The sequence below is a fragment of the Myripristis murdjan genome, chromosome 24, assembly GCF_902150065.1.
Source record: "Myripristis murdjan chromosome 24, fMyrMur1.1, whole genome shotgun sequence".
NCBI classification, from domain to species: Eukaryota; Metazoa; Chordata; class Actinopteri; order Holocentriformes; family Holocentridae; genus Myripristis; species Myripristis murdjan.
In genome coordinates this window covers 3,276,594-3,295,840 of record NC_044003.1, presented here as the reverse complement: position 1 = coordinate 3,295,840, position 19,247 = coordinate 3,276,594, and the positions used below count along the sequence as shown (strand labels likewise).

At 44.4% G+C, this 19,247-nt stretch overlaps 1 protein-coding gene across 1 annotated transcript; it reads left to right on the top strand.

The window, feature by feature from the left end:
* The first annotated feature begins 1,598 nt into the window (after window positions 1-1,598).
* cfap57 (cilia and flagella associated protein 57) lies at window positions 1,599-17,684 on the top strand. The gene is made up of 23 exons (XM_030047670.1): window positions 1,599-1,730; window positions 3,733-3,916; window positions 4,593-4,906; window positions 5,710-5,969; window positions 6,185-6,359; window positions 6,778-6,930; window positions 7,367-7,506; window positions 8,126-8,291; window positions 8,910-9,023; window positions 9,718-9,930; window positions 10,511-10,684; window positions 10,938-11,099; window positions 11,675-11,830; window positions 12,047-12,140; window positions 12,687-12,877; window positions 13,789-13,962; window positions 14,256-14,414; window positions 14,958-15,101; window positions 15,984-16,100; window positions 16,216-16,356; window positions 16,457-16,600; window positions 17,136-17,289; window positions 17,523-17,684. Exons 2-23 carry the CDS (start codon window positions 3,760-3,762, stop codon window positions 17,651-17,653), a joined length of 3,633 nt encoding a protein of 1,210 aa, XP_029903530.1. The 5' UTR covers window positions 1,599-1,730; window positions 3,733-3,759; the 3' UTR covers window positions 17,654-17,684.
* The last annotated feature ends 1,563 nt before the right edge of the window (window positions 17,685-19,247 follow it).

Genomic DNA, 19,247 nt, shown 5'->3' with positions numbered 1-19,247 from the left:
ATAAATACACAAACAAACAAACAAATAATGGTGGGTTTTACAAAGTGCCTAACAGAAAGGCATTCAAATAGGAATACAAATAACAGGAGTAAAAAATAAGAAGAATAAATTTAAAATAAATAAATAAACAAACAAATAATAAATTCATACATAATCGCATGATAAATAAATAAACTGTTGAAGGAGAGGAGAAAATGAGGGGTGGGGGGGGGGGGGGGTTCCATATTAATATATTATTAGAATAAACCCAAAGTGAAACTGGACCTTTTTAAAATCCCGACTGTCCTTCAGCGGGGCTTTTATTTTAAAAAATGATCTCTCTGTTTCCGATTTATTCCGGCCACTTGACGCCGCTGAGAAGAGAAAAAAAGAAAGAAAGAAAGAAAAGAAAAAAACCCTGGAGGAGAATGAAACCCAACAACAGAGAAACCACAACACGGTCTGGAAGCTGGGCGATAAATATCAAATATTCAATATTCAATATTAAATATTAAATATTACATAGTAACTGTAACTGTGTTCTGTCTCCACGTTATGTAAGAGAATATGAGAGGGATTTGAGACACACACACACACACACACACACACACACACACACACACACACACACACACACACATCTGGCTGATCTGTTTATAGCAGCTGATGTCACCAAATCCTCGTGCAGCGGCAGGAAAGCAGGAGATCCCACAGCGGACACACACACACACACACACACACACACACACACACACACACACACACACACACACACACACACACACACACACACACACACACACGTCAGCCTGCATGTGTGTGTGTGTGTGTGTGTGTGTTGGAAATAACCTGCTGAGCCCCAAATTAGTGAACAAATATATATATATAATTTTTTTTAAAAAATCAAGAAAAATTAGTCAGCATGCCCCCAAAATTAATATACAAAATATCAGAAAAATACCCCAAAATTCTGAGAAAATTAGTCAAACACACAAATTAAACGAATTTAAATATATATATATATAAAAAAGAAGTAAAATAAAATACACTGAAATTGAAAAAATAAAAAAAATACCCAAAAATTCCACTAGAAAAATGTCAAAAACTTAAAAGGGTGAATTAAAATTAAAATTAAAAGTCTGCACGAGCTCCTGAGAGAGCATTGCTCTGAACGGTTCTGAGGGAACCAGAGAACATTCTCAGAAAAAAAAAAAAAAAAATGTACGCCTCAGGATTTCTCACCAACAGAACAACTCCAGGCTCTGCTGGAACTCAGCTCGTGAAATAAAATAAAATAGAAATAGAAATAGAAATAAAATAAAAATAGAAATAAAATAATAATAAAAAAATAACATGAATTAAAATAAAATAAAATAAAATAAAATATCGTGAAATAAAATAAAACAATAACATGAAATTAAATAAAATCAACAGTGGTAGGCGCAGGGTGTGGAGCCTCAGTTTAGAGGTTTGAGTATTTTTACGTTAATATCGAATAACGTACAGACTAGCGCCATCTAGTGGCTCGTTCGCGACGCTGCACGGCACCGGTTGCCACGGTCTTGTCTTGCTCTCGTTACTTAGCAACCGTACACTGAGAGCTGCAGGTTAGAGAGGAGCCGTTAACAAGGTTTAAACAGAAGCACAGCGGCTAGCCTAGCAAACAACAAACAAACAAACAACAAACAAAAACACAACTTCACAGAAGAGGCAGTGAGTTCTCTGCAGACCTCAGACACCCCGCCGAACAGGTGCGTTTCCTCCTCACAAAATATGGTTTTAACCAAACTCACCTTCAGTTTTCAACCTGCTGAACAAACTGCGGCAAAACGTCCGTAAACTAAAGCTAACACCCCTTAGCATGCTAGCTCCTTTAGAGACAAGCACAGGGAGAATACCGCTGTCGTTAACAATATATAACCTAATTTACTGTAGTTATACAGCCAGTGTCACTTTATCAGCTCCACCTGTCCAGTCTAATCTAATCTAATCTAATCCAGCTGTTGTGCCATAAAGTTTCCTCTCCTGCTGCCTATAATGCTCAGCTTGTCTTGTTGTCACGGTAACAGAGGTGTTCATTCACTTCTGTGTTTGGCATTGAGCTCATAGTTAGTGCTGCACTTTACTGACAGCTGTTTCCACTATTCTGTCCCCCCTCATTGTGTATAAATAGGGAGGACAAAAAACTGGAAACCCCTCTCAGTATAATGCAGTCCAGTAGCAGACCTCTGCAAACTACAACCTCAGTAATAAACACAGAATTAAAGAGACACATTCTGCACAATGTCAACACAAACTGAACATTATAAACTTTGTTAAAAGGTAGAATTTATGGCAGAGCTGCTGTTAGATTGGACAGCTGGAGCTGAGGAAGTGACGCTGAGTGGATTTCACATGTGACTGTCGTTACTTCAAAAAATGTTCAAAATATAATCGTTTATATTAAAAAAAAAAAAAAAAAAAAATACAAAACTGCACACTCCATAATAGACGGCAGGGACAAAAAAAATGTATGCCATCTAATTAATTGAAATACATAAATTTAACTATATATTTAATTATATATTTATTCAAAAATACATAAAGCTATATTTCAGCTACATTTCTTTCTTTATGTTTACTTCTTGAGACAAAAGGCAGAAAAAAATGTTAAAATAATAATAAGTAAAATAAGATTAAAATATGTATGTTTTATGTAGTCCACAAATGCATTTCATGTTATTTATTTATTTATTTATTTATTTAAATTTGACACAGTCATAAGTATATAGGAATTGTTTGGTAGGCTGTTTGAGTTAACTGCAGGGTGAAACTAACTAACTACATTTACACATGTCACTGGACTGCTTTGTGTCTTGGCTTTTTTTTTTTAGTAATAAAAAAATAATTATTTATTTATTTATTTATTTATCTATCTATTTATTTATTAGTATTTTTCCTAGATTTTTATAAGGGTAGGAAAAAAAACTGATTCACTTAAGTTTTGCAATTTCTTTTTTATGATTTTTTTTATTAATACTGAATTAATTGAATTCAGATCAAATACTGAGCCAAGATACTGGCATCATATGAAACTAGACGACCTAAGGAATCCATTGATACCAAGCACGTCATGCTAGGTTTTCATTGTGGTGCATAAATATCCCATGCAGTTTGGGCCCCAAAGCCTGCAGTCCACATGTGTGCTTGTGGCCTGTTGTAAAATGGTGTGTGTGTGCAGACTGGGGCCTAAACAGTCTTGGAGCTGCATCAGTTGGCTTTGACTGGAAAGCTGAGACTCTTGTGGATTCAATGAGCCACATTTGATTCCGGTGTGATGATGTTGGCCCCCATAGCAGCCATTTCACTGCAGGCAGAGACTTTTGTCAAACTGGACGTCGCTGGAGAAAATGACCTCTAGTGACCTCTAGGAGAATCACAGCCTCATCAAACTTTACAGCCACAAACTACAGGAGAGCAAAAAAAAAAAAACAAAAAAAAAAAACACAGTAAATTGTAATATCAAACACTCAAGAATTGCAATACATGTCAAACCAGCACCCAAGAATTGCGATAATATTGAATCAAAAGATAAGCATATTGATCCAGCCTTAATGTGTACTGTAGTACTTTTATTTCTACCTAAGTAAAATATCAGCACACAGTTTTACATTTTTACTTTCTACTCTTTCCATTATTCTTTCTACTTTAGTCTACTCTTCCACTGTTTGTTTGTTTGTTGCAGCACAGTGACATTTTTCCTCTCACATTCAGACTGGTGTGCTGTGACTGAGAGGAAACATGGCCACTGTACTCATCCAGCCCAACTACATCTTCGGTCTGAGGACCGGCGTCACCAACAATCTGTGTTTCTTCGACGAGCAAACTGTCGTCTTCCCCTGCGGGAACAACTGTGTGCGTTACAACATCAACCTGGGAAGCCAGAAGCTCATTCCAGGTACGCTGAACCATCGTCCACCTGGGAAATGTCACACCTCGATTTTTCAGTCTCACAAACTGGTTTTACAAACATCACGACTCCCAAATCAGCGCTGCAGTAACAGTCGTGGTGAGATATCCCCATCCCCAAGGGGGTTTGTGGTGATTTTTTTTCTATTTTTTAGGCATTCTCTTCTTCATTTTTTGTAAAAAGGTTAAAAAAAAAAGGTTAAATGCTTGTAAAATCCATCTGCAAGAAGTCTGACAGAAAAGAAATGTGACATTATCCAGCATCACTGATATGATGCATAAATATATCATTTTAATAACTATGTAGTGGTGTTGAAAGTCATTTTTCTAATTTTCTGATAATATTCTTTTAGTTTTTCCTTTTTAATTTTCTACTAATGTTCTGGTATTTTTTGCTAAAAAAAAAAAGTGCTTAACACTTTTTTTTCTCCCCTTTTTGAAGAGATCACATTAATTTTGTCAGGTTTCAAAGGATTAATAAAGACCTGATTGTGTGTGGAGGCCCAGTATGAGGCAGGCGGGTCCCAGGCGCTGCGCCCGCTCTGCCCGACGGACCCGAAGGCTCTGCCAGTTGTTGGCAGTACCACCTGGTGTCTTGCAGCTGCTGGTCCTTTGTGATTGCTGTTGTTTTTGAAGAGTTTAGTGATTGATGTCCATGTGTCCAGGCACAGAGAGGAGCCAGGGCATGCAGGCTCTGGCCATCAGCGCCAACCGCCGATACCTGGCCGTGGCGGAGCGCGGCGAGAAGGCCAGCGTCACCGTGTACGACCTGCAGCACGAACAGGGCAGGAAGAGGAAGGTCCTGAGTGCAGATGACAACAACATTCAGGAGTTTGTGTGCTTGGCTTTCTCCCCTGATTCCAAGTTCCTGATTGGCCAGGCCGGCGCCCCCGAGTGGACGCTGACGCTCTGGCTCTGGGAGAAACAGAAAGTCATGGCAACTGTCAAGTCCAGCAGTTCAAATAACCCTGTAACACAGGTGAGCAACTCCTGTGTCTTATCAGTGCTCCCACTGCCCTTATGCGCACACACACACACACACACACACACACACAAACTTCCCTCCTCACCCTGTGACACACAGCACGGCTGGAGACTTTAAAGGGCCCTATTACGCATTTGGTTAGTAACAACGCATGCAGAGAGTGTTGGTGGCATTATAGACTTAAAATAATATCACGATATCTCAGGGTATTATATTATATTTGGGCGGGTGTTAATGTATCTGGGTGGTGTGGAAAACATTGAACTGTTTCCTGCTCTGTTTGTTGTCATGGTGACCGAACGCTGGAAGCTGTCAACATGTCATCATGCTGCTGTATCACTATAATCATAACACTTTTTATCACATACAAATTTATACTGGTATTATCATGAACGATACAAATATGGCACAGGTCTAATAAAGTGTGTCACACTTTATTGGGAATATGCATTGTACTGTGGCTGCTTCCTAAGACAAAGTGGTAAATATGTTAATAGCCACAACAGTTCACAGAAAAATGGCCGCGGCACCGACCATCCTGCTATGTTGATTTGAATAGAAAAGTCCATTTTATGGCTACAAAGTTTCAACCTCAGTTGCTCTTTGTCAGGTGTGTCAGTTGGAATAACTTTTTTTTAGGGAAAAATCTAACTTGTTTGATTACTACTACTACTGCTACTTTGAAAAACAGAATATGGCATGAACATCAGAACTGCACAATACTGGAAATACTGCCTTCACTCGTCTGTCCATGATCACTTACAAGTTGCTCGGGTGTGTGAATCGCGTCACACCAGGTCAGCTTCAGCCCTCACAACAACACTCAGATGTGTGTGAGCGGCGCCGGTGTGTTCAAGCTGTTCCGGTACTCAGAGGGCACGCTGAAGCTGACCAACTCCCCCAAGGTGGACTCCATCAACCTCCTGTGCCACGCCTGGGCCGCAGAGACGCGGGTGATCGCCGGCTCCGACACGGGCAGGCTGCTGGTGTTTGAGTCGGGATACCTGCGCAGGGAGATCCGAGACACGGCCAAGCCTGAGCAGCAGGAGTCTGACAGGTGAGGAGTGAGAGGCTGTTTTATAAACCCACAGCACAAGTCAGAGCAAAGGCTGGGGCCAGCTGTGAAGGTGAGCTGTGAGATGACAACTTTAAATGAAAATGATATATGAACGTTGTATCAGTGATGTGGTATCGACAGCGGGTTTCTGTCTGTCTGCCTGGCTGAAGGTGCCTGTCATACATGTCATTTAAACCCTCTGTGTCTGTGTGCAGGCAAACAGAGATGGAGAAAGTGGAGGACGGTGAGGAGGGGGAGAGCCCCGTCGCTGCTTGTGTGACCGCCATCCTGTCCTACTCCAAGGGGCTCATCTGCTCCACGGGCCCCGGCACCGTCTGCCTGTTTGAGAAGACTGAGGAGGACGGCTACAGGAAGACCAAGGAGATACGGGTGAATGGTTCAGCTCCTCTCTCCTCCTCCCCTCAAGACCGTGTGCTTTCACCGCTTTCATTTGTTTTATGTACAAATGACTGCCAGAGCAGTTATTTATCATGAATCAAGATCTATCCTTAAGTATACCAGAGTCATCAGCAGTCCTCTGCAGGGTGTGGAGCACGGTCACCACTAACAACAAACATATGTTGACTGATTTTCACCCCAGCCCTGCAGCGTGTGTGATTCAGGGTGAACCAGTGGCAGCAGTGCAGCAGTTCCAGTATTTTGGCTCTTATATAAGAGTGGTGCAAATACATATGCTATATTTAACTATATTTAAACTAGCAGAAAATTAGTGGAACATTAGTGAAAAATTAGTCAAATTTGTGTGTGTGTGTGTGTGTTGATGTTTGCATGTGTGCCTGTGTGTCAGATCCGCCCTGACCCGTGCAGTGAGGACCCGGCCCAGGCCGAGCTGCAGCAGATCAGCACCGTGTGTGTGAGTCCGTCAGAGGAGACGCTGGCCGTCAGCACGGAGGAGGGGCAACTCTACAGCATCAGCCTGTCCTCTGTTGAGACCAGCAAGGTACACACACACACACACACACACACACACACACACAGAGGACCGCCAATGTTGTCTGTCAGCACCAGGCTCGCTGTGCCTTCTTCGTTGTTTCCACTTTTTCCGATTAAATACTCCTTCCTCTCCTCCAGTTTCCCTCCCTCCCTTCCTTTCTTCTTTTTTCTTTCTTTTATCGTCATCGTTCAAATTGGCCTCTTCACCTTTCACTTCTGCTGAAGCTGAAAAAACTCACTCTCAGAATTTTTGTTTCTCATAAATTTGTGTTTTTTCTTCTAAATTTACCACATTAATCTCTGAAAATACCCAAGTTTTTTTCTCATAATTTAAGACTTTAATCTTGAAAATTCTGTTTTTTTTCACTGAATATTACCTCCCACCTGGGACCCTAATACGCACAAAATTGCCGTAATTGTTACGTGTCCACGTTGTCCACCAGGGGGAGCAAGTACATTTCGAGTTCCTGTCCCACTCCTTCCACTCCAAGCCCATCACAGGCTTGTCCACCTGCATCCGCAAGCCCCTGGTGGCCACCTGCTCCCTGGACTGCTCCGTCCGCATCTGGAACTACCAGGGAAAGTAAGAGACAGCAGGAGTCTGTGTGTCATTTATTACTGTCTCACTCCCCAACTCACCAAACAATCTCATGGAAGGGGAAATTACTATAAATGATGTCATCATGTAAACACACGGCTGAGAAAGATGACTTTGAATTTCTATGCCCCACAAAAATGAGACTTGCAGAGGCAAATAAACCCTAAGAAAGTGTTTCCCTCTGATCAGTTTAAACCTCTCCTGTCTGAATGTATGTGACGTCTGATGGCTCCTTTTAACTTGAGCAGTGTGACTGCATCGTCTTGTTATTTTGTCACTTGCGTTTTATGCTGTTTTACCCTGTCTTGACTCTGACTCTGAGTCAGTGTGTCGGGACACACCGCCTCCCGACACACTACTTCTTCTGCTGCAGTCAGAAACCAGCAGAGGAACAGTGGTGCTCTTGGAGGAGCAGTTTGTAGTGCTCTGCCCACCTCTGTGCAGAGCAGGTGTCTGAGTTCACGTCCCAGAGTGGAGGCTCTCCTCAGAGAAGCGCCGTCTCCTGCTGCTAAATGTTGTTGAGTTTTGTGTGCTTCATGTTTTTGTATCTGCACAAAAGCCACGAGTAGCTCAGGCCGGTCGTGCTGCTGTGTCTCTGCTGCAGGACGCTGGAGCTTCACAAGGGCTTTGGGGAGGAGGCGTACAGCGTGGCCCTGCACCCCTCCGGCCTCTTCATCCTGGTGGGCTTCACCGACAAACTCAGGATGATGAACCTGCTGATCGACGACATCCGGACCATCAACGAGTTCTCTGTGCGCGGCTGCCGAGAGGTGTGTGTGTGTCTGTGTGTGTGTGTGTGTGTGTGTGTGTGTGTGTGTGTGTGTGTGTGTGTGTGTGTGTGTGTGTGTGTGTGTGTGTGACCTCAGCTTTTCAAACAGTTATGTCAATTTCTCATCATTTGACAGACTTTTATTTTTTAAAGGAAGGCATGGCAGTTCAGTAAGACATCAGAGCAATACAAATATATATTCTGACTCTGGTTGACCGGGGGCGGTGGGTGGGTGGGGGGGGGGGGTTCCCCCTCCCCATTCGTGTGTGTTGTGTTCACAACGGTCTGAGTTGTATTTGTTTGCAGCTCTCTTCAGGAGCTCTTTTCTCTTCTCAGAAGTCTGAAATCTGAAATAGATTTGATTTTAAATGATTTTTGGACGTCAGTTATCAGTGCACATCTGCCTCATGTCCTACATCCCTCTCTCTCCCTGTCTTTCTTCCTGTCTCTCTCTCTCTTTCTCTCCCTGTCTCTGTCTCTCTCTCTCTGTCTCTCTCTCTGTCTCTCTCTCTCTCTCTCTCCCTGTCTCTCTCTCTCTCTCTCTCTCTCTCTCTCTCTCTCCCTCTCTCTCTCCCTGTCTCTCTCTCTCTCTCTCTCTCTCTCTCTCTAACCCCCACAGTGTGCCTTTAGCCATGGCGGCCACCTGTTTGCTGCTGTAAATGGAAACGTCATTCACATCTACTCGGTCACCACCTTTGAGAACGTTCTCAACCTGAAGGGCCACAGAGGGAAGGTGAGTGAGACGGTGTCCAGCACAGTGTGTCGCCCAGCGGGTCCACACAGCTGTCTGTCTGCGGAGCTGAAACTCAACCAGGAGTCTACGACATGCAGCTTTTTTTATTATTTATAGGTTCATATGTTTTTGTTTTTGTTTTGTTTTTGTTTTGTTTTTACAAAAGTTTGGTAATTTTCTCACCATTTTCTAATAATTTTCTTGAAAAGTTTTAACTAATTTCTTGCTCAATTCTGGGTCTTCTCTGCTCAGAGAAATCAAGTGAATTTGCTCATGTTTCAAAAGGTTTAACACCTGAGCAAATTCATTTGCTTTCTTTCAGAAACATGGAAAAGGCAATTAGCAAATTAGTGAAAAAATACTGGAACATTAGAAAAATGTGGAAGAAAATCACCAGATTTTTTTGCCAAAAAATGACTTCAAAATTTGAAAAAACTGTTTCACATTTTGGGAAAAACTATCCTTATAATGATCATAATTATATATTTAAAGGTCAGATCAGGGATGCTGGATCTGTGCCTGCGTTTTGGTTTTAAAGTCATGGAAAAAACAAATGAAACTTTGGGGAAAAAATAAAATAATAATCATAAAAACCAAAAAATCTAGAAAAGCCAGCAGGCAGAAGCATCAGAAATCAGAATGTGACAGGACCTGAATGTTGTTTGTTTGTTTGTTTGTTTGTTTTTGGCGGCAGGTGCAGTCCGTCCGCTGGAGCCTGGATGACAGCCGCTTGGTGTCGTGCGGGATGGACGGCGCCGTGTACGAGTGGAACACACACACCGGCAGACGGGAGTCGGAGTGCGTCCTTAAGTCCTGCAACTACACAGACGTCGCCTTCTCTCCGGATGCCAGGGCGGTGGTCGCCGTGGGAACAGACCACACCCTGAAGCTGATTCAAGACTGTCAGGTCACCGTCTGGCCCCTCCATTTCCACAGATTTACAACAAGTGCAGCGGTCTGATTAGCTCAACTTCAAGTCACAACAAATGAAAATCATCTAACAGGGAAGAGATGAGTGAGAAAATATTTGCACAAAGGACGTACCTCCTAATTAACTCGCTGACTCTTCAGTCCCAGCGGACGTTCGTTGGTGTTAAAATGTTAAAATGTGCTGAACCTCTAAATGTGACAGTCGTCGCTGAGGCTCGTCTTTCCACCAGGCAGCTTACAGCCTGTTGTTACCGCCTGCTTTGAGCTTTCTATTAAGCTCCTCCTCTTGCTCCCCTCACCTCTTCATCTACATACACAGTTTTGTACAAGTGATCTACCATGAACCCTGAAGCTGGACTGACCTTGTCTGTTTATAGACAGAGTTTGAGCTCTCAGCGCCCCCTAGTGGTCAGAAATGACTTGCTGCAGCTTAAAGCCAATGGCAGGGCCATACATAATGTCTTACATAATGTCTTGATATGGAAACTTATGTACATACTTCATGTTTTTCTGGGACAATAAACTCTTCACTTACACAAAATCGTCCCGTCCCACAGGTCCTGCGGGAGGTTCTCGTTGACGATGTGACCCTCACCACCATCACCTCGTCCCGCTCTGGCAGGGTCGTCTTCACTGGGACGTCCAGCGGCACCGTCAGAGCCATAAAGTTCCCCTTACCTCTCCAGAAGGACTGGATGGAGTACCAGGCCCACTGCGGGCCCATCACCAAGGTGAGTGTGGACGTCAGCTGCTTATCTTATTTTTATTTTTACTGGATGTCCATTTATTACTCAGACAGGTCCACTATTATTTATTTGTATAAAGATTACAAAATTGATCTGAATCGATCTCTGCCAGGTGAGTGTTTTCTGAAACAGTGTTTGTTGCCAGAGGTATTTAAAAGCACCAACACTCAGACAGGTAAAAAAAAGGTGTGTGTGTGTGTGTGTGTGTGTGTGTGTGTGTGTGTGTGTGTGTTCTCAGATGGTGATCACCTGTGACGATCAGTTCCTGCTGACGGTGTCGGAGGACGGCTGCCTGCTGCTGTGGAACATCATCGACAAGGAGGCACACACTCTGAGGACTGACAGGAGAACCATCTTCACCGATGAGATCCTCATCACCAAGTCTGACCTGGAGGAAAAGGTCTGTCTGTGGCTGTCTGCATGTGTGTGTGTGTGTGTGTGTGTGTGTGTGTGTGTGTGTGTGTGCAGGATTAGGTGTTGATGCTGGGTCCTGGTGACGGTGACTTGACTCTGTGATACGGCCACCTTACTGTTATTCAGAGGCTGTAAAGGGCTGGTTTAAGGCTCTGATACTGGTATCATATGAAGGTAGACAATCTAAGGAATCCATCGATGTCAACATGGCTTATGTCTTGCAAATGTCGCTCCAAAGTTTGGCTTGTTTTGATGGTGTCTTAATGTGGTATTTTGGAGGGATCAATTTTATTAATCCTTGAATGGTCAAAAATGGGTACATTTTGCATCAAATCTGTGCCAAAACAATCATCATTATTCATGTTAACTAAACAGTTTGATTTTCATTTTCGCTTTAAAGTTATTCAGCTAACTTGCTCATCCTGCTTTGTGGAACACCCCCCAACAAAAAAAAAGAACTCTGACAAGAATGACAAGGAAAACAGAGAACACAGTTCAGTCCCATCACCAGCAAACACACGGGCATAAAAAGCAAATAATATGTGGTTCTTTGTGTGACAGAACCAGAACATGCAGGAGCTGAAGGCGCGAGTGGAGGAGCTGAAGATGGAAAACGAGTACCAGCTCCGCCTGAGGGACATGAAGTACAACGAGAGGATCAAGGAGCTCTCTGAGACGTTCAGCCAGCAGGTCGAGTCACTCCAGACCACGATCCAGGTCTGTCTGCCACCACCGCCTGCTGAATATCTGTCACCCACCTGTAGCAAACACCTGGACCAAGCTCTGAGCCTGACCCAAAACTATGGCAGGTTCAGACTGACTCACATTTAGTTTACATATTGATCCCAGAATGCAACAGGCTGGTCATGTGGTGATGTAAAAGTGGTTGAAAGGCTTCATTTTCTCTTCATACGCTGCTCTGCGACATAACAGGTGACGAAGACAGAGCTGGAGAGGAGGGACACTGAGCACCAGGAGAGGTTTACAGACGCTGCTGAGAAACACGCCACAGAGCTGCAGCAGCTCGGTGAGAGAGGAGCCTAACCCTAACCCTAACAACCCTAACCCTAACCACAGCAGCACTTTGATCCAATCAGAACAGGCCTGCAGGTTTTTCAACATGATGCCTGTTATGCATAATCCTGCTGTAGTTCCTCAGTGTCCAAAACAACTAAATCAAATGTGTGTAAAATGTTGATATTTTTTGTCATCATGTTAATTTCATGTTTACCCACTTGTCTGTCTGCCTGTCTGTTTGCCTGTCTGTCTGCCTGTCTGTCTGTCTGTCTGCCTGTCTGTCTGTCTGTCTTTCTGCCTGTCTGTCTGTCTGCCTGTCTGTCTGTCTGCCTGCCTGTCTGTCTTTCTGCCTGTCTGTCTGCCTGCCTGTCTGTCTGTCTGCCTGTCTGTCTGTCTGTTTGTCTGTCTGTCTGTCTGTCTGTCTGCCTGCCTGTCTGTCTGTCTGCCTGCCTGCCTGTCTGTCTGTCTGCCTGCCTGCCTGTCTGCCTGCCTGCCTGTCTGTCTGTCTGCCTGTCTGTCTGTCTGCCTGTCTGTCTTTCTGCCTGTCTGTCTGTAGAGTATTTGGGCAGCCAGAAGCAGCTGCTGCAGCATGAGCAGTACCAGGAGCTGCAGCACCAGAGTCATGTGATGCAGGAGGAGTATGAGAGGCAGCTGGTGGAGGTGGAGGAGAGGCGGGAGCGAGGCCTGGAGGAGCTCATGCAGCTGCACGAGGCTCAGCTGCAGGAGAAGACCCAGCTCCTGCAGCAGGTGGGTCCGGCCGGGCCGGCATACGTGCTGGTTTCCATTTCAGCCCCTCCTTTCAGTTTCTTCATTGTTTCATTTTAATACCCCAATACTTTGATTTTACTCTCTTTTACTCTTGTATTATTTTATCTTGCACTCTCAACCATTTAGTTCATTTTTATCTACTGTGAAAGTAGCTAAAGTCTTTTATTACTACTTTTATTTTGCTATTTGAGTTTTATCTGTTACTTATTGGTCTTAATCATCTTGCCTCCGCTGTTTCCTAATTGCAAACTGGTGAGGTTTATGAGATAGCATTTCCTCAGCTCCTGTCTTTTTTCTTTCTTTTTTTTTTTGAGGGGGGTTGGCATTGTTTTATTGTTTTACTGTGTGAAGCACCTTGTGTTACATATATTTGTATGAAAAGTGGTACAGTGGTCCCTCGTTAATCGCGGGAGTTACGTTCTAAAAAATAACCCGCAATAGGCGAAATCTGTGAAGTATTCAGCTTTATTTTTTACAATTATTCTAGATGTTTTAAGGCTGTAGAACCCCTCACTACACACTTTATACACTTTTCTCAGACAGGCATTAACATTTTCTCACTTTTCTCTCTTGTTTTAACATCCTCAAAGTTCAAACCTTTGTAGAAAAATAAGTCCAGTAAAAAAAAAGCATGCAAAATTGCACTAAAAAAAAATCTGCAAAACTGCGAGGCCGCGAAAGGTGAACCGCGTTATAGCGAGGGGCCACTGTATATAAATAATGTCTGATGGACTGATTGATTGATATAGATGAAGCTGGCCACGTACTGGTGTGGAGGGAGTACAGAGGACCAAGCAGGAGAGGCTGAACCACAAAGGCACGCCTTCTTGTGCTTTGACCGGGTCTTGTTCTTGTTCACGTTGTTGTCCGTGTTTTTTTTTCTCTGGCAGTGCCAGGACGAGGTGAGGAAGCAGACGCGAGAGTATGAAGCCATCATAAAGCAGACGGAGGAGGACTGCGACTGGGAGGTCACCAGCGTCAGATTCGAGTACACGAGGAAGCTGGAGACAGAGCAAGAGACCAACCTGAGCCTGAAGGGAGAAACAGGCATCATGAAGAAGAAGGTGAGCAAAGCCTCCTCAGGCATCATGGTGGTGGCTGGTTTTATTTCACCTTCTCAAAAGATTCACTTTATTTCATTCACTTTTTATTTTTAAAAATAGCCTGTTACACTGTATTGGCTTTTCAGCTGAGACATCAGTGTTGTACTGAGCATCATCAGACCTGCAGAATCATTTTAAATAATTCTCTTGCTCATGAACTTGGTCTCCATCTTGTTTGGTCTGTTCCTCTCTTGCACTCGCTCTGTTTCTTGTTCGGTGTCGCCCGTGGTCGTGCGGTCGCCGGCTGGTTCCAGTTTGAGAGTCAGCAGAAGGAGCTGGAGGACAGACGCTCGGTCATCAACGAGCAGAAGCAGAAGCTGCAGCAGCTGCAGGCGCTCATCTCCTCGCTGGAGGGCGACATCCTGGACCTGAAGAGGCAGATCTCAGAGCTCAAGAAGGGCATGGAGATGAAGGTGACAGGATGACGGCTTCCCCAAAGGATTCATGTCAGGGAGATCTAGGCAAATATTCCAGAAACTTCCTAACCTGCATAGCCTGTCGTAACTGTCTGGTAACCATGGTAATTACGGTTCGGACCAATCATGACAGATTAAAAATAAACCTTACTTATTTACACAGTGGATCATGTGGATTTGAAATAGTTGCTGTAAGTTTTATTTTTTGACTGTGATGTAGCCAGGCTAACAACTCCTGTCTCAGTCTGGGGACGTCAGCAAAAGGGGATTTTACCCAGAATGTTGGAGCATTCCTTTAAAAAGATAAAGTTCAAAACTTAATAGACATAAACAATGTTTGGTGCAAGCAGCTGGCAGCATGAGGAGAGCTGTGTGTTTCCACAGGAGGCAGATGAGGCTTCACTGTGCGACATGAAAACTCTGATAACCTGAGAATAACCACCGAATGAACATGTCTTCTTCCATTTCCCACACCTTTTCCCCCTCTCCGCCCCACCCCCCGTCTCACACACACACACACGCACACACACACACACACAGGATAACGTGGTCGCCGAGCTGAATGAGAATAACCAGATGCTGTCGAGGCTGCGCTTTATTCTCAACTTGAACATCACACACCTGCAGCAGCAGATCCAGCCCCGAGAGAACAGCATCCGAGAGATGAAGGAGCTGAACCAACAGGTCAGTGTGTGTGTGTGTGTGTGTGTGTGTGTGTGTGTGTGTGCGTGTGTGGAAGATGGAAGCAAAACAACAACAACCTTGAAAATGAAAATATGCCACTGCTTCAGTCCTAAAGCTGCAGTAGCTGATTTCTGACCACTAGAGGGAGTCGAGAGCGGAAACTCTGGAAACACTTTTTTACTTTCAGCTTCGCAAGCGGTCTGTCACTGGAAAATATACGTTTTTGGGATGGAAATGAGGGCTACATTTGACTCTCAGGCTCCTGTTGGATTATTTTGTCTCTTAGCTCCAATTTGAAAATGTGGTGAGGCTGCAGACTTTCAGCCACAAGGTGGCGCTGTTTGGGATGAACTTTTTGTGACTGCAGCCGCAGAGGCACTCGCACCGCCTGAAATTTGGATTTGTTTATCTACAGCATGTGGTGTTTCAGAGATGCTTTGAATGAAGCTGAAGAGGCGAGGGGATGAAGAGGAGGAAGAGGAGGAGCTTATTCAGGCCCATTACAGAAATTTAGATCAAACCAGGAAGTAACAACAGGCTATAAACTGTCAAATGGAAAGCACTCTCACACTGAGTTCATTTTACTATTAAAAAACAAAACCATATATCCGTGTAATATTCCCTTAGGTAGCTCTAAATAGAGTTTACACGGTGCTTTCCATTAAGAGACAATATTCAAATTACCATTAAAAACATCGAAAAACAGTAAAATAAAGTGCAGTCTAAGTAAAATATTGATAATAATACAATAAGCAAGTGCTAAATCAACCAGGCAAAAAAATAGGGTTAGAAAAAGCCACATTTTAAAAATGGGAATGAATGGGCGAGTCTGTGCCCCTTTAATTGAAGCTCTGTGTTTGTTGTGTTTGTCCTGTTGGTCAGATGGAGATGGAGGTGGAGAAGTTCCACAAGGAGAGCGTCCAGCTGGAGCAGAGCGTGTCCGACCTGAAGCTCCGGCTGAAGGCCGTCGAGCAGGAGCTGCACAGGGAGAGGCAGAGAGTGAGAGCACAGCACACAACCTTAAATTCCTGATAATGAAGTCTTTGAAGGTCCAAACTTCTTCAGCTCTCGCTTGGCTTGGCTTTGTCGTGACGTGTGTGTCTCCTGCGTCCAGGGGAAAGACCTGCAGACGTACGTGAAGCGTCTCAAGACTGAGATCCACAACTGTGTCGCCGTCATCCAGGAGCCGAAGAAGCTCAAAGACAGTGTGCGGGGGCTGTACGCCCGCCACGTCCAGCACGCCGACGTGGATGTGGTGAGTGGTGCACACGGCTAAGAGTGTCTGTGCTGCACGGGGATAACATTTTCAAGTGTGTGTGTGTGTGTGTGTGTGTGTGTGTGTGTGTGTTTTTAAGGTGGAGACAGCACGTGAAGACGCAGCCATTCAGAGGGAGTTTGGTCAGCAGCGCGAATACCTGGAGAAAAGCATCGCCGCCCTGAAACTGAAGCTGGACGAGGCCACCACGGACCACGAGAAGCAAAAAACCAAGATCCTCAAGGTAAAGTCACCAGACAGGCAGGGCGCCCCCCGGTGGCTCACCAGATAAGCACAAGTACCGTGCACCAAGGCAGAGTCCTGATCACAGTGTCCCGGGTTCAAGTCCGACCCCAAGCCCTGGGCTGCAGGACGTCCCCTCTCTCTTCCCTGCCAGATGCTGAGGAGGAGGTTGGGGTTCTGGACTCAACCAGCAGGATTTCCTTCTGACTGGATCCAACAGGAGGAGAAGAGCTGGTTTTCTGAGTTTCTTTCTTGTAAATTTGTGACTTTGTAATCTCGTAAATTTACAGATTTAATCTGAGAAAATCTTTTTTTTCTTTTAATATTTTCCCCATAATGGCCCCAATACGTCGCCATACCTTCCTCCAGAGACAGATGTGTGTGTGTGTGTGTGTGTGTGTGTGTTTCATTTTTTAAAATTCGAAACTAATGATGACACAAGGCTAAAGCAGCGATCTTCCTCTGTGCAAATCCAAGGAAGAGTTTCACAGAGAAAAGACTGTATTAACAGTGATCATGTCATGGGCCACGTGCAGGAGAACGTCCTCCTGATTACGGAGATCAATGAGCTGCGTAAGGAGCTGGAGACGGCCAAAACTCACATCCACAGCTACCAGACTCGGCTGGCCCTGAGCAACAAGTCCAGCAAGCCCGAGAAGTCCAAGAAACAGAGCCCTGCCGACTGCAGAGGTGAGAGAAACATTATTTGAAGGTCGACTCTTACTTTGTTCATTTGATGTACTTCCTGTTTAAACAGGAAGTTGGGCGGGACATGGGCTCATTCACAAGGGCAAACCAACAGGATCTCAGTCTGGGAGACAAACACACTTTTATTTTGAAGGGACAACTCGATGGGAGAGGATGTGTACAGTTTGACAAGTGAAACAGCGACCTAACATCCAGTCTCATCTTTCTGACCGTAGCGATGCTGTCCGAGGAGGCGGAGCTGAAGGAAGCACAGCGAATCATCCAGCTGCAGCGCTCAGAGATCCAGAGGCTGAAACAGGAGCTCGTCACACGGGACCCCGACATTCGACCGCCACAAGACCCCTGACCTGACCCCTGACCCCTGACCTGACCCCTGACCTGACCCCTGACTGACCCCAGCCTTGTAGTGGAAGGTGGGGGCTAAACCCTCACTGTTCCAAAAAGACAGGCTTTATTGTCTCTGATAATCATAATAAACATGAATTGTTCTGATATTGTTATCACTTTATTATTTATATCAGCAGTGGTAGTGAATGATGAAGATTATGCTGCAAGATGGTTTTTCAACTACATTTGAATTCCCTGTTAAAGGCTAACCTGCAACTTCCAGTTTATTCCCATTAATTCCCACAGATTCATGTTCATTTCCATGGAAACTTTCCAACTTCCCAACTTTGGGGTCAGTCAGATCTTCTATTTGTTATTTTGCACAGTGACCAAATCCCTCATCAGACGATTTTCACATTTCCATGACCGATGACCTCAGCCTTTCAGTTTTCAGAGAGGCTCCACCCCGTCACCTCCTCATCAGTGGACGCATCCCATCCTGAACCCAGAGGCATCAATATGGAGTTGGTCCCTTTGCAGCAGGACAGCTTCCACTCTTCTGGGAGGCTTTCTGCCAGATGTTGGAGTGTCTGTGGGAGTTTCTGCCAGATGTTGGAGTGTGTCTGTGCTCAGACTCTGATGTTGGACCAGAGGGCCCGGCTCCCAGTCTCCGTTCTAGTTCAGAGAATTGTCCAAAATGTATTGGTGAGCTGAAGCGTTCAGATTTCCCTTCAGTGGAGCTGAGGGGCCGAGGCCGAGCCCAGAAACACCAGCCCACAGCGTGACCCCTCCTCCAGCTCGGCCATGAAGCTCCCGGCTCAGTTTCTGTGCTGATGTTGATGCCAGAGGAGGTTTGGAGCTCTGCAGGTCCTGAGGCGGCAGAGCGTCGGACTCTTTTACGCACTATGAGCCTCGGCGCTCGGCGACCCCGCTCTGTAACTTTACGTGGTGCCGCCCCCTGGTGGCCGAGATGCTGTGCGTGTGTGTGTGTGTGTGCGTGTGTGTGTGTGTGTGTGTGTGTGTATCTGCTGTAGACCGTGATGACTGAACATTATGCTTGCAAATAAAAAGTAATAAGAAACCAACTGACCTCGTGACACTTTTCCAACAACATGTTTACATCCTGATCCTGACGTTCCTGTTTTCCTGCTCAGGCTGGACTTTTCCCTGCAAACGAGCTGAGAAACACCTGCAGTAAATCTGTAAAAACGCTTTTTGTTCAAAACACACCCCAACTTCACCTGACGAAAATCCACAAGGGTATCCTGTGGTTTAACTACAGCTTTACTATGGTACCGAAAAAAAAAAAAAAAAAAAAACCTTGAAAAATGTGACATAAAAAAACCAATCGCCTCCTAAAAATTAAAAGTTAAACAGTTCAGTGAGTAAAATGAAATATTAAGTAGTTAAGTAACATGATGAAATATTATTAAATATTCTAATATTATCAAAATATTTTACACTATATTAAGAATGAATTTACATCAGTCATTTGGCCAATACTGATTACCAAAACAATGCAAAAAATTGCTTAACTAAATTGCATCAAATACACAAATATTTAACAGCCTGTTACTGTCATACTTAATGTTTACCAACCATAGTATGAGTGT

What these genes read in the sequence shown, in the direction of transcription:
- cfap57 (XM_030047670.1), top strand. Translation starts at nt 3,760, where the DNA reads ATGGCCACTGTACTCATCCAGCCCAACTACATCTTCGGTCTGAGGACC. An exon ending in CTGTGCGCGGCTGCCGAGAG is followed by an intron (nt 8,292 to 8,909) that starts GTGTGTGTGTGT and finishes TAACCCCCACAG; the next exon opens with TGTGCCTTTAGCCATGGCGG. An exon ending in AGTCTGACCTGGAGGAAAAG is followed by an intron (nt 11,100 to 11,674) that starts GTCTGTCTGTGG and finishes TTTGTGTGACAG; the next exon opens with AACCAGAACATGCAGGAGCT.